The 14,197-nt window shown below is 45.4% G+C and overlaps 3 protein-coding genes across 4 annotated transcripts in view; 2 read left to right on the top strand and 1 right to left on the bottom strand.

Annotated features, from left to right (window-relative positions):
• LOC144149268 (uncharacterized) overlaps positions 1 to 4,408 on the top strand; it is a 46,618-nt gene extending 42,210 nt beyond the window's left edge. Inside the window, exons 7-8 of the mRNA XM_077680822.1 lie at positions 416 to 617; positions 4,033 to 4,408. Coding sequence (XP_077536948.1) covers positions 416 to 617; positions 4,033 to 4,152 — 322 coding nt within the window. The 3' untranslated portion in view covers positions 4,153 to 4,408. The remainder of the gene's footprint in view (positions 1 to 415; positions 618 to 4,032) is intronic.
• A 3,397-nt stretch (positions 4,409 to 7,805) lies between these two features.
• On the bottom strand, positions 7,806 to 10,356 carry LOC144149269 (peroxisome assembly protein 10-A-like). The gene has a single exon (XM_077680823.1). The coding sequence runs from the start codon at positions 10,206 to 10,208 to the stop codon at positions 9,384 to 9,386; it is 825 nt and encodes a 274-aa protein (XP_077536949.1). The 5' UTR covers positions 10,209 to 10,356; the 3' UTR covers positions 7,806 to 9,383.
• Positions 10,357 to 10,642: 286 nt separating this feature from the next.
• Positions 10,643 to 14,197, top strand: part of Vps13b (vacuolar protein sorting 13B) — a 136,180-nt gene continuing 132,625 nt past the window's right edge. For both annotated transcript variants that reach the window (XM_077680821.1, XM_077680820.1), the window contains exons 1-2: positions 10,643 to 10,854; positions 11,050 to 11,160. In XM_077680821.1, the coding sequence (XP_077536947.1) occupies positions 11,074 to 11,160 (87 nt within the window). In that variant the 5' untranslated portion in view covers positions 10,643 to 10,854; positions 11,050 to 11,073. The remainder of the gene's footprint in view (positions 10,855 to 11,049; positions 11,161 to 14,197) is intronic.

The raw sequence follows: 14,197 nt of genomic DNA, 5'->3' as shown, positions 1-14,197 counted from the left end.
CCGGGTACACAGTGTTGCACATGCGCGAGGAGCATTGGATTGGAATGAAATGGATTGGATTGGAATGGAATTGTATCGGATTGGATTGGAGTTGTATATACTGTACACACGCGTTGTCACTCATTTATATGCGCGAGTGGGCAATGCCACGGGTGATTTACGGAAAGAACGATCCTCAGTGCTTCGCCCACTCGTCATGATTCACTTCGTGGAGATGCGCAAATGTTTTTTTAAGATTGTAACAGAAATTGTAGCGTTCGTGTCGACACGAACGCTCTTATTATTTTTTTTTACACTGTTCTGACACCGAAGCACTCCTCCAGGCTCCATGGCTGCGCTCCTGGATGCCACTGCCACGTCGTCATTTAGTCGCCCTCCGAAGGAAATCTGGCGCAAGCGGGGTTTCTCTGTCCAGGTACGTCAAACCCGGTGCCTCAGTCCCGGCCGAGTGCTTGGGCTCACCGGGGACCCCGCTGGATGGTGAGGTGGAAAACCTCCTCGCCTACGCCTGCCTTCGTCCCGCCATGGTCGCCACCAACGCGCAGCGAGAACGGCACCTTCCTCAACTGCCGTCGCTTACTCCAGAGGGCGTGATGTACGTAGTCGCCTGCCTGAAGGTAAGAAAACGCCCTATTAAAGCGAAGCTTTCTATACATCACTGATGGCGGCATTCCCCAAAACAAACCGCAGAAAAGCCAACTTTCTCTGGCGATGATGATTATCGTGGGTGAAGTGAAAGATAGTGGAAGCGCGAAGCTTTGTCTAGTCGAAAGTAAATATTTTGAAAGTGCAAGATCAGAATAGTTACACCCAAAACGCACTGCAGGAAAGTAAACTTTGCACAACTGGCTTTCCACAAAGGCACACCACGCACGTCAAGAAAACAAACGCTTCCCGTTGTCGGAATGGAATGGTCCCTCGCGCATGAAGCCGACGTCTATCCGATGGCGCCATTATTCCGACACGGTCAAATCATTTTCGATTTTAGACTTTGACTTCGACTCAGGTTACACTGGAGTATGTTTCGCGTTGTAACCATTGTTCTCTTAAGAAAAGGTCTTTGATTTTTACCTTAGCCTGGGGTTATTTATTCACGCTTGCTGCCAAGGCATCCAGGTGCCAGTGCGCATCACACGTACATTTCGCTTCTTAGTTTTAAGTTTAACCTCGTTATAACTAAGTAGTATTGGGACAGCAGATTAGTTCGTTATATCCAATATTCGTTGTAACAGTAGAGGTAAAAATCGGCTCTAACAAATCGACAGTCTGGCTCGCGCAAAAATACTTCATTCAAAAATGCATTTTTTAGGCTTCCACCCCACTATGAGCAAGGTAACCCTTACCTTTCTCCTTGTTTCATTTCAAGCACAATGGACCGGAACATGCATCTACGTAAAAGTACAACGGAACAAGGTTCACTTGATAAAACAGGCCTGTGTCTTTATTTATTTGATGATGTGATCTTCGTCTGGTGGCTACTAACAGCACTGAGCAGGATGGAGTTTTCCACAGTGTACACGAACAAAAGGGCCTTCTGCAGTTTCGGATGCCGGAGGGTTTTTCCAAGTAGCCTGTCAGCCTTTTTTTTTCGTTATATCCTATATCTCGCGCGGCTTTCCCGGTTTCAGTTTCGTTATAAAAGAATAATGGTCATTGAAATAAGGCGTGACCAACCAAAGTTCGTATTTGGTTCGCTATAGCCGATAATTCGCTATATCGATGTTCTTTGCAACGAGGTTCAACTGTAGCAGCACGTGTGAAACGGCGAAAAAGGAATTTTGTCTTCGCTGATGGTGAGGAAGGATTTCTCCGAAGCGACATGAAGAATTCCTTTTATTTAGCACAATTCAGTAACTAGATCGAGTGGTGCACTGGGTGTAACAAAATGTTACACTCGTAAGTATAAGGATCGACTCACGGAACCCGTTTACAACGAAGTGGGGACTTGTTCATCAGATCGTTTGCCGGCCGTCTAATTAATTTAGGGGACACGAGTCCGAGACGCTGTTACCGGAATTAACCAGGTACCGTACGTATTTACTCACGTAATGAACGCACTCGCATAATGAATGCACCCTCACCTTTAGGTGTCAAAATTAAATTTTTCAATCCCACAGTCTCACAAATTGCAGTACTGTAGCTTTCCCACTTCACTTTCTGCCACTGATGATGATAGCGAATCCCACCTAGAGCAATCTCCGCGTAAAAAGGAACGAACACTCCGGCGCGGCCCGCGGGACAGCCAGTCACAACGACGCTCAGTCGGCACATTCCACTGAGCGTCTCAGCATGGCCTCAGCCCTACTTTTTTTCGTGATAGCTTTGTTGCTTGCTTTTTTGTTCATCTTCCACTTTCCCCCAAGCAACCACGGACGTCCGAACCAACGTTTATAGATCTATAAACGTTGGTCCGAACAGCCGAACTATAGTGCAATATTCTAGGCACTATAGCCGAACATCCAAGGCCCAGTTTAGACGTACATTTTCGGACTTACAGTGGACGTCCAGAAACGGATGTACAAGTCCGACTGACATCTGTCAACGGACGTAAAAAGTTAGCACTAAATAATGGCGTAAATTGAATATGAAAGCAAAGACGAAAAAGCTACTACTGTGCTTTTCAATTAAAAAGATTTTGTACATCAACACCCTGCAGCTTGTAGGTTGCAAGTTTAATGTGCACATTTCTAATAATAAGCCGAAATTTAAAAAAAATTTGAGGCACTTCACCAACTCCAACGACGATCTCTTTGGGGAAACGAAACATAATATTTTATTTTCCATCCACAATGATGTAGGAAGAGAGAAAAAAGCTAATCTGGTTAGCTTGACGGCGCTCCCTCCTCCTCGAATAATACATAGATAATTCAAAAGGCACGCAGCACAGCACAAAGCGCAAAAAAAGGAAGTAACAAAAAAAAAAGCAATGTGAGGCAAGTTCACTGTGTCATGTATGCCGTCTGCCCGGAGGTGTATTAGCCTTGCGCGGTGTACGTAGGAACATTAGCTTCTCGTTATGTGATTCTGGAAATTTTAAGTGCGAATGCACTTCTTAAGCGAGCCTGAATCGTCCGCCGCCGTAGTCCGCATAGCAACAGCTGCGGGTGCGCGCGCTCCTCGTCTTCCCTAGCAACGGGGGGAGGTGGGCGCGCGCTGCCTGGCCGCTGACATGGCACATACCCACGTGGGGGATTGGCCAGGAATCGGGCGTGAGAAGGGCTAATGCACCCGCTTAAAGGAGTACTGACACGAAATTTCAAAGCTGAGATCCGCTCTAGCAATCAAGTACAACGACAACACAAATAGGTGTCTGTGAATAAATGCATCTTTCTTTCTTTGTAGTTGTGTGTGTGTGTGTGATCTCTCTTTCGCGAACATTACCGAACCGCGCAAATTCAACTCGTGCATTCGCACTTTCACATTCTTCCCCTCGGGGAAATGCGGAGAATTTTTTTTACTGAACATTAAAATACAGCCAATTTCGGACGTCCGACTGGACGTACGGAACGGAAGTAAACCGAACGTCCCACGGACGTACATGGTACGTCCATCGGCCCCGAAACGGACGTCATACGGACGTTCGCTAGAGCCGGAATGGACGTACGGTGGACGGCCGACGAACGTCCGGTGTCCGGGATGGGCTGAAATGTTAGTTACACGGTCATTTTTAAGTTAAAGATTGTGGAGTACGCAGTTGATCAGGGAATCGTTCTGCCGCTAGACATTTCGGACGATTGACAAACGAACACGAATATATTTCAACAAAAACCATGCGTGTTTGTCAATTGTTTACATGTATATTTCCTGGGAAAGTTAGGTTATCTAATGCATTATACCCCCAAAATATTTGCTTCCATTTCACGGAAAAAAAGTGCGTTCATTACGCGAGTAAATACGGCAATATGCCACGACGCAGGAGACCTTTTTGACTTCATTATAGCATAACTTATGATAGACGTACGTTGGTGAAGTGCGATCACAAAATAACCAAAAGTGCAAGACTTCTAACGCTGCCAAATATATGCCCTGCAGGACTGCGCGAAAAGAGACAGAGGGGCGGCGAAGTGCAACTTTCCGCCGTTCGAGCGCATGAAGCACTTCAACGAGGCGTTCTCCTGCAAATCCAAGGAGCCTTTATGCAACATCCTCTAAGACGGACGCATAGCGGAAAGCCTGCGCCATCACGGTTCACCATTTTTTTCTTTCTACGTTGTACGCCACCAAATATGCAGCATTTGTGCGCTGACCTTTAGTTTGTGACACACTATGGCACTTTTTTTTATCCACTCTTCTAAAGTTTTGAGGTGTTCAAGTGCAGCTAACTTTTGTATTTCGCTGCTTTTTATCATCTCATCATCATATTATCATCACTACGAAAGCACAGCCGTGTACCTGCGGCTAAATTGCGAGGCCCCAAAGGCTTGCAGCACGCAAGATTTTGTGCAATTGTCATGTGGTGTTAATAAACAGAGAGAACAAAATGTCACTGCAGCGTCGTGTCCTGTGGGCTCATTTGTTTCAGTTGCCAGCAGTCCTGCCCCAAACAAGCACCGGACGTCCTTCGGTCGTCCAACGTACATTCATTCCGGCTGTCGACAGACATGCCGTGTACGTCCTTGGGACGTTTGGATTTAACACTTCCTTACGCCCATTCGGACTGGATATATCAGCGTTATTAAACGTCTGGAAACTTGATTCCTGACATGCCTTATGATTAAAATTGACAACAAAAACGAGCTTTCTTCGTTATGATCCCTTGGAAGGTAAATAATTTTACATAAATTCCCCCTCCTACGCAGGTAATGATAATACATATCCTTTGTACATCATTTGCTGGATGTCCACTGTACGTCGAAGTGTACATCCAAACATGGACATACAGTGGCCGTCCAAACTTAGCATTGGATATTTGGCTATTTTTTGGACGTTCCATGGACGTCTGCGGTTGCTGTGGCCTTTCTGCGTTTTTCTCCCGGTGTCTTCACTGTGATTTTTGTTGATATGCTGGTGTGCATTTTTGCGGGATACTTTGAGGTTTGTTTTCCGAACTTTGAAGTACTGGCTCATGACTTGAAACTTCTGTCAACGAATGTTTAGTGCGATTTAAGAATAGTTGGCGGATATAAAAATGAAAGAAGCGCTGTTGCTAACTCACTCCTTTTGGTTTGCACGCGATTAGTAGAATCATGGCGCAAGTTCTGTCCTCAAGGCGTTGTTCTTTTCGTTTCCCACGAGACCCAGCAACGCGAAACAGAAAAGATGATTCAAACTTTGCCAGTGAACCGCATTGCGGCGATAATTTCAGCGCGGTTTTGATACAATGACTTGCTTCGGTGGCGAGCGAGTTACCCAAAATGGCGGCGTCAGCAACAAGGTGGTGTATCTACCCTGTACGCGTGAATCGAGGAACCCTAGGCTGCAGAGCGGTTGATTCCTGTGATGTCATTTCAGACCACGAAAACACACGATTTAGCGGGAAAATCAAAATTTTGGCTACAATGAAATAATTTCTCAGTGAATAAAGCATCGTTTGTATCCGGACAAGCACTGGGAGCACTATAAAACACAAAATCTTTCGAATAAAACAAACTTGTATTTTGTATTCATGGCTCCTTTAAAATGTGCAAGTACTCGAGCTTTATTCTAGCGGACAAAATATGTGGCTCTCCGTTTTCCTCCCACGTCGTAGGCATCTTACAAACCCGACCAGTGCATGCATAAACTGGCAGCCTGTGGTGTGGGCACGTGCTTAGGCCTAGCTAAACAAGAAGTACTGCGCTCAAGTCGGCGTTCCAAGAGGACGAGTCGCTTTTCATCCGGGAGGGATTCGCAGCTACTCGACAAGGTAGAATTACAGGCGGAGATTGCTACATGTTCGGTGTCAGCGGTTTTCTGTCGTATTCGAGCACATTCGCGCTTCTGTGTATCCTCAAACATCTGAGAAAGGCGCTACTGCCGTCGTCAGCCGATTCCGCAACTTGTGAAAAAGGCAGTGCCGGTGCCGAGGAGGAGCGCCGCCGAGTAAAGTGGCTTCACCTGAATGAAAACTGGGAGGGTTTGACACGTACTGCTTCACAGTAAAACGAGAATGCAAAAGGAGGGAAAGGGCGAGGTGTAAATTGATAGGTCTGAAGACCATTCCAGTGGCACGTGCTGAATTCACAGTTATTGTTCCAAATAACTACATTCACGTGTGGCGACTGCGATGGAAGGGATGGTAACACATCCTTTATCGCGTCCAGACAATTTGAAAATGCTTCGTAAATAACCTGTGTGAGTGTAGCTCTTGACCTTAACAGTGGTTTTATCAAACACAGTATCACCATTGCCCGTTGCACAGTGTGCGGCCAAATGAATTCCCTGTGGCAGTTATTAGATGCGACTGCATCTCATTCACTCGCCTTGTACATGCAGCGTCGGCGTTGTTGTCGTCCGCCCCTCCCCCATTCTCCTCGCTCTTCCCACTGCGCCACAAAACTGAGACAGAATCAAATGCTACGAATGCGCCTTATATCCTTGACTCATTCAAACTACATCAAGAAGCTACTGATACAACGCATGATGGGGCAATGATTAACACTTGCAATAAAAGAAAAGAAGCTCCCACTTACAGCAACAATGATGGAGTAAAGGTTGTTGCGACAGCGAAGCCCCAAGCATACCACTTAGAGAGATTGACCAAGATTGGCCAATAAAACATAATAATAATCATAAAACATAATAATCGTACGTGTTCCCGACACGTTTCACGCGATTTCAGAATCAATCCAACGGAAACACCAAGTGAACCCCACGATGCGTCGCATCTACACAGGGTTCCCCTCGCGGGGAGGTGGGCGCAATTTTTGCTGGCACACGTATCTGTGCTCTTTCAGCCTTTTGTCGATACACTGGCCTGATTGGACAATGTAAAAGTAACCTCATGACAATGTCTCCCTCGGCACAATTGACACATTTGCACATACGCCTAAACTTACACCGTCTACTTTGCTGCGCCATTTTCCATCCCCACCCCAACAGCCCTGCACAGCCCACCAAGTTTTAATGGCACCATGAACACCACAGGAACATCATGTTTTCTCCCAATTTTTTTTTTAAAACAGTGCGGGCCGTTACGAGCATATATCAAGACAGCAGGTCACCTCTCATACCTAGCTCTCTTCTTCCCCCGACGTCTTTTCCTTTCACAATTGTCTTCAACATTTTTCTGCCATAGAGACCAGCAAAGTTTTGTGGCTTAAGCACAGCAGGCTTGTTTGCAAAGGCTTTCATGAGCTTTCATGGTTGCATAATTTTGACAGCAGGACTTTCTGACCACTTGAGAAAGGCATGAATACATAATCGTGCTATCGTCTTCTGGCTAGTTGATTGTCAGTTTTGCCAAAAAAGAAAACCTGCGGGGGTAGAGGAGCGAAAACAAAGAATTAGATTTTGACAATAAGCAGGTGGTGGTGGGTGGGGAGTGGCATGGAAGGGGGATTTAGACATTAAACATGCCGAAGTAGTGCCTTATGCCATTTCTTGTTCTAGCTAGGGTGGGATCGAAGCCTGGCGAGTCAGCAGATTAATTAAAAACGACCGTTGCATGCCCAAGAATCCAAACAAGGTGAATTTTAGACAGATGGTTGAGGCAGCACGAGTGATGCATTGTCTGCTGGAGAAAGGCATCTTAGAAAAGAAAGAGTTGACCAAGCAGATAGCTAATCTGAAATTATGAATCGATACACAGTAGATGCATCTACCTTTCTAAACAAGTTCCTTGAATGTGTGTTCTTTAGCCATGGAGGACGAAAAACTTCACAGGCTTTCTTGAGCTGAAGCTTTATTTCCATGCCTGTCCTTAGCACAATCGCTGATTTTTGTAACTGTAGTCGAGTATGAAGTGCTTAGCACAATATTGAGAATATCGGCAGGGCCGATGCTTGATAAATTGCAAAAAGCAGCTCGCATAGCTAGCACTTTTGGTAGTACACCATGCCATAGTTTCACATTAGCCCAGTGGCTGGCTTTGAAATCGACGACACAGCACATCTAATTCTGCTGAAAAAGCATTTTGGAACTAGAGACACCATTTCAAAAGTGCCCCCAGCGCACAGTAAACAAAATGGCTTCTGGGCCAGAAGCACACCATGGTGACGTCACTAGGCATCGTGACATCACCTGTAAGTGCCAGTGAGTCCACATGATGTAGATTGTCGTTGGCATGGCAGGGAAAAGAAAAGGCGCGCCCTGTGGTGTCGGTCTCATCGGCTAAAAAGAATTTGATTGATTGATCGATTGTAGCATTTAACGCGCCGACGCAAAGCAGGCGATGAGGTGCGCCGTAGTGGAGGGCTCCGGATTAATTTTGACCACCTGGGGATCTTTAAGTGCACTGAAATCTCGTATACATGGGCGTTTTTACTTTTCACCTCCGTTAGAAAAGCAGCCGCCGCGGCTGAGAATCGAACCCGCGTCCTCGTGCTCAGCAGCACAATGCCTTAGCCACTGAGTCACCGCAGCAGGTCGGCTAAAGAAAAAAACAAAAAAGCCGCATTTAAAAAGTGTTTACAAATTATTTACACAGATTATATCAAATAATCCCTATCGTTCATTCTATCAGTGTTTGATGGTGAATGGTGGGGGCAGAGGGAAAGTAGGCTGCTTGGAGAAGTGCAGGGAGAAATTTGTTGTATGTACGGAAGGCCTCGTTTACTCTCTCCGCTTTAATAGCGGCAAGACAGGTTGATGCTCCAATGATACACATAAGAACCTTGTTAAATTGCTGTTGTTTCCGCCCACTTAGCTTTGCATTGTAAAAATTGTGCTTGGGCTCTGCTGTTTGCAGAGTGCGGAGTGAAAAGGACAAGCGCACACAGGAAGTAGTCAAGGCGCGAAATCGACCGTCTTAATGACAGCTGTATCAGCATGCCTTCAGTTGAGATCTCAACCCCTTCAAGACGCCGTACCAAATAGCCCACCAAGCCATTGTTGTAAAACACACGCTTGGGCAAGTCTGTGCATACTGTTGCAAACAACTGGAGTGCGAAGGGCAACAGTATGAACCAAGTTGCCCAACAATGTGTATTGCAGTTGTCTCTGATGAAGCTACAACGAAGTACACGTCAAGTGCTCGTCCCACCGCCCTGCTTCTTTCCCATCGTGTTCTCACCGCTATAAATTTTTACAAGAGAAAACTGTACCAGTTTATGTACTCTGAAAGCGTTACTCCTTGTGCAATTAAACGTGCCGTTACTCCTATGGTGCATGAAATGTCTTCCTCTGGGTTCCTGTACATCGACCAGCACCTTCAAAAGAATACGGTATCCAGAAATGGGCAATGAGCCAGAAAAAACGAACAAAATCGATATTAAAAAAAAAAAAAAACATCTACGAAAGTTCAATCACACATTTAGAAGCAGCACTATCTGCTGTGGTTCACAAGACACTCTGCACAAGGGGCACTGCCTGTTAGTCCTCAACCAGCCCGCGATGCAGAGCCAGCAGAAGACGTGCCCACACGGAATCGCCGACGCGTCCCCGGCGCAATCGACGCACATGGAACACTCGTACCGGGACGACCTGCTTTCACCGTCGTAGCAGCTCTCGGGCGACGCTCTGAACAACTTGACCGCCGACCGAAGCGACACGACGAACTCCGCGAGAGACAGCCAACCCAGAACCTTGTAGTACCTCGCAACGTCCGGAGCGAAAAGCCAGTTCCTGATCAGAACGTATCGGATTCCGGTCAGCCGCTTGGCAGGACTGTGGTAGCCACCAACGAGGTAGAACAGTATCGTGTGCACTTTCAGCGCGTTTTCCAGGACCGCGTTCACAGCTGCGGTGTCCACGCCCCTCTCTCTCTTGAGCAGGTTTACGGCGCCTTTTACGATGTTTCCACCGAATGACTGAGCCACCACCAAGGCTAATCTCTGGGCGATCGACGGGACGCTCGTGAGCGATCGGCTCAGCTGCAGAATGTGCACGTATTCCTCACCCAGAGTTTGGGAGCCGATGAGCGTTGTGGCGCAGTAGTACATGAGGCTGGCGAGCGAGTCGATCTCCGAACGCCACTGCATCCACTGTCGTGTTCCGAGGCCTGCCCTCGCGATTTCTGAAACGTCCCTTTGCAGCGACGTGATGTGCTGTTCATCCTTTTGGTGTGCTCGCAGAATCTCCGGTTGAAGCGCAGGCTTGAAACGAGACATCTTGGACAGCCTGTACGTCATGCGGCAAAGGGCACAAACACAGAACTACTGACGAACAACGGCATTTTTCGCAAGGCAGCCCTTTTCGTACGCTGCTTTCCTCGTTTGTTTTCCTGCGCTGGTAAACAGCTGCTACTATAGTGCCTAGATTCTAGGCACTATACTGCTACAGCTGCTTGGATTGGATTGGATTGAATTAGATTAATCACTAAAACTACTAACTTTCTATTTTGATGATGATGATAATACAATTTCTTTTAATTGCAGCGGATAGGTATATGTATGTTTATAATAACGACATTTTACTTCACAAATGAGTATAAAGCTTTAGCTTGCTTATATAATTTTGACAACAGCATTGTCGCAGTATAAAGTGTCTTTTTGCTCCAGTAGATGCATGGAGGAAAGAAAAGAGAAAAAGAAAGATGCAGCCCCAACCATGATCCAACATGGCGGCGCCCATGTATAAATTTGCATAAGCGTCAAACAGCTGCGCTGGCACGCGAAGTCAAGCGGTTTCAAGGTCTCGCTCGGGCTACGCTTTATTCAAGGCAGCGGGGCCAAGTCGCGCGATCGCGTGGCTTTGTCCGCGCGCGTCTTTCAGTAGCTCCTTACTTGCGAAAATGATGGAGCTTTGACGCGGAATCGCTGCAAGACGCCGTCGCAGGTACCGTACTTGGGCTGCCAGCGCGGATCTGTAAATAACCGCGGTCATTAACACCATAACGCGCTCCCTTGTTTGGGTTTGTCGAGAGTTTAGAGCATGTCTAATCACTCTATTCAGTTGTGGCGATGTAGTACGCGATTATAAAGCCGCGATCGACCGTCGGAATCTCGCTAATGCGATGCGGTTCTGTTTCAGGGTGAAGTACGCCTGTGAGGAGTCATGTTCAAGATCGAGTCGTACGTGACTCCTCTGATTCTCAGCTACGTGAGCAAGTATGTCAAGAACATACGACCCGAGGACTCACAGGTACTGTCAGAGTATCGTCACGTCAGTTGCCGCTTTGCGTGATCGGATGAAAAAATCAGTGCGGCCCTAGGGGATCTTAGGTTTCGATAATGTTGTGCCTTGAGAAATGTGTGTGCGTGCGTGCTTGTGTGTGTGTGTGTGTGTGTGTGTGTGTGTGTGTGTGTGTGTGGGCGTTTAATTGCAGCTTTGTTGGTTTCTGTCCGGTTGCCGTAGCACTGTAGAAAAAATAAAACAAAATGCTTATACCCGACGCGTAAACTAGTCCTCCCCACGCTCTCGGCTTATTTACACGTTATTCGATTGCTGTTATTTGTTTAAATTGGTTTAATTTCATTTGCGGGCTGTTTTCTTGCGCCGTTAATGCAGTTGAGGTCTTCTGAAAATTGTAGTCTCGCTACTGCAGCGTTTTTTAGCAATTCACGTAAATGTAAAACGAAATGCGCAGTTACCTTCGACGCGCCTCTTCAAACAGGTAGACAGCACAGCTCCTATTCCGGGAAAATGATAAGCAGTCGATTGTGTTTTCATTTGTTAATTGTCTCCGTTGACATATATCGGGCTTGGATTAAAAAAAAAATAAACATTGTTCTTGGCTTAGGTCACAAAAACCTTACCAAAGTATCGTATGCCGCTATTTTCGTGTAGGTGACCAATAGACAAAAATCTCTCTAGTCATTCTACTCGTGGCATATACCCGCTGGCCTTAATCAATACAAACCGCAAATGTGTTCATTTCTACTTAGATTTTTACATAGCCCTTATTGCAACGTGCCTTCCATTACCTATACAACATTTTGAAGGGAATGTTCCCTCAATTCATTTGTTTGTGTTTTTCCAGAGGGCCCAGCCCTTCGAAATGTTCTTATTATTGATTAGTGGTTTTTCTTCTGAACTCCAATTCGTGCCAATTTTCACTGAGGACTGGCCAATAATTGCTTTAATGGGGCTCAAAAGGAAACAATTAACTGTGACAAGTGAGAGATAGATAAATTTAGAAAGACAAGAACAACAGTTTGCAGGGAAATAGGTCCCAAAAAATCTCCATCTTCAGCATCATTGCACAGCTAAAAATGTTTCTCAGAAGTGAGCTGAATATTACAAATGACTTGGCCTGTCGATATTATTCCAAGGCAAATAATACTGTAACTGCGTAAATTGTTTCATCTAAGGGTGACCTTTAAATTTCCGAACACAAAACATGTGCCCTCCTTCCTCTAAGACGATTATTGGTCAGATGCTAGAGTGTGCGGTAGTACTTCTGCACCCATTTACCGAGACCAGTATGAGTAGGTAAATTCTAATGATCAATTGCCACACGAGGCTGCCAGGCACACCTGCCGTTCACATGGTTGCATCTAAAAGTTTGCCCTTCTTCAAACAAGGTGTGTTGTTATCAGCCACCAAAAGAAGCAACAGCATTCTCTGTCTGAAAAATGTTCGTTACGTTGTAACACTGAAAGCTCACATATTTTAAGCTACATGTCCATCTGAGTATAACAGAAATGTTGCCGCATGTAAATCAAATAGATGTTGACTATATTCAAGTTTTGATTTCATAAACTTAGTAATGGAACAAACATTTTAGTCTCCGAATCTTAGTTTCATTGAAACCAAAAAAGCTTCGAAAAGTCAGTAATTGATGTATAATGAATCTTTTATCATGCAATCATCAAGGTTTGGGTACTATGATTGAGCTAAACTATTAGAAAAATAATATTTTTAGTATAAAATCTCAACATGTTCGTGAACTGCAAAAAAGAGCTAGAGCAGTAATGAACCATAGCACGGTCCGCTAGCTTTAAAGGGCTCATGGAATCTTGACAGGCAGTATATCCGCTTGACGCACTGAGGTATTGGCAGATTAGGTGGCAGCTCGCCAACAAAATTGTAACACTAGCGAGACCAGTGTTTTTAAAACATGCTGCCTTGTTGTTAGTATCCTGCATAGTGGAGCCAGCTCTCTACAGCTGTTCATAGAAAAAAAAATAACAATAATAAAATAAAACATTCCATAGGGGATTTGCCTGGGCTAGCTTTTTCAAAGCGCAGGCGTCTGGAAAAACAAGCTCTTGTAATGAATTGTTTGAATGCTATGAAATTGTAGTATACCGGGATGGTTTTCATGTCCGCCTATATTTAATTAACCTGTAGTTTACTCTGTTGATTTTTGTTCATTACTCTTGACCCTTAATCTTGGAGTAATTTTATATTGTTAGTGAAACTTTTACCCACTTTCTGGCCATCCTGGTTTGAAACTATTTTGCAGTTTTTGGTGCCGCAAAGAAAAACACAAATTGTGCTAGAAGAACTGGCAGGATATTTATTTTTTCTCTTGCATTCTGCTTGCAACTCCTTTACCAAATTTTGAGCAGCGTGTGAAACTGCTCGAAGCATTCTCCTGGGTGCAGGCCAGGGTTGTTACTGCAAGCTTTTGGAGAACAACACATCATCCCTCCGGCCTCCTTTTGTTTTTCTATTGCCACAAACAGCACATCTGATGGAGGCATGTAATTTTCTTCTTCACTGAAGTCATCATCGCCTTCGCTAAGTGCACCACTGTAAAACGCACGCAATGAGAAAGAGGCCATGCTTCTTTGTGAACCGCCCGAATGTGAAAACACTCTGGAACCCAGAAGGCCCGTGCTGAACATTGTGCTGCACCCTAGTGCAAAAAGAACAAAACTTCGACAAAGTTCACTTACCGTAACCTCAAGGGATGGCGCACCATGTATACAAAGAATGCGGGCGCATTGAAATGAGAAAAACCGCAAAATTTAACCTCGAACACCCAAGTCAGGCTCGTCCCGACAGTGGGCCGGTAAGGGCATGTTGCGTTTTCGGGCGCGGTAAATGAAACGTTGCCCCCAATTTTTTTTTTAAATTATATAAAGAAATGAGTGACCACAGACAGCCTTTTCCGTTTGTTGGGACAATCAATGCTCACGTCGATCAGCTATATATAAAAAACGGTCGCCATGTACCTGACTAAGTCGCCCTGACCGTGCGAGTGAAATATTATTATGCGTCGGCAGGATGA

Source organism: Haemaphysalis longicornis, unplaced genomic scaffold (assembly GCF_048455015.1).
Source record: "Haemaphysalis longicornis isolate Haplotype H1 unplaced genomic scaffold, Haemaphysalis longicornis Haplotype H1 scaffold_8, whole genome shotgun sequence".
NCBI classification, from domain to species: Eukaryota; Metazoa; Arthropoda; class Arachnida; order Ixodida; family Ixodidae; genus Haemaphysalis; species Haemaphysalis longicornis.
The sequence above is the reverse complement of the archived record's forward strand: the minus strand, read 5'-3'. Positions and strand labels throughout refer to the sequence as shown.

Excerpts from the sequence above, each read along its gene's own strand:
- LOC144149269 (XM_077680823.1), bottom strand. The coding sequence starts at position 10,208 with ATGACGTACAGGCTGTCCAAGATGTCTCGTTTCAAGCCTGCGCTTCAA.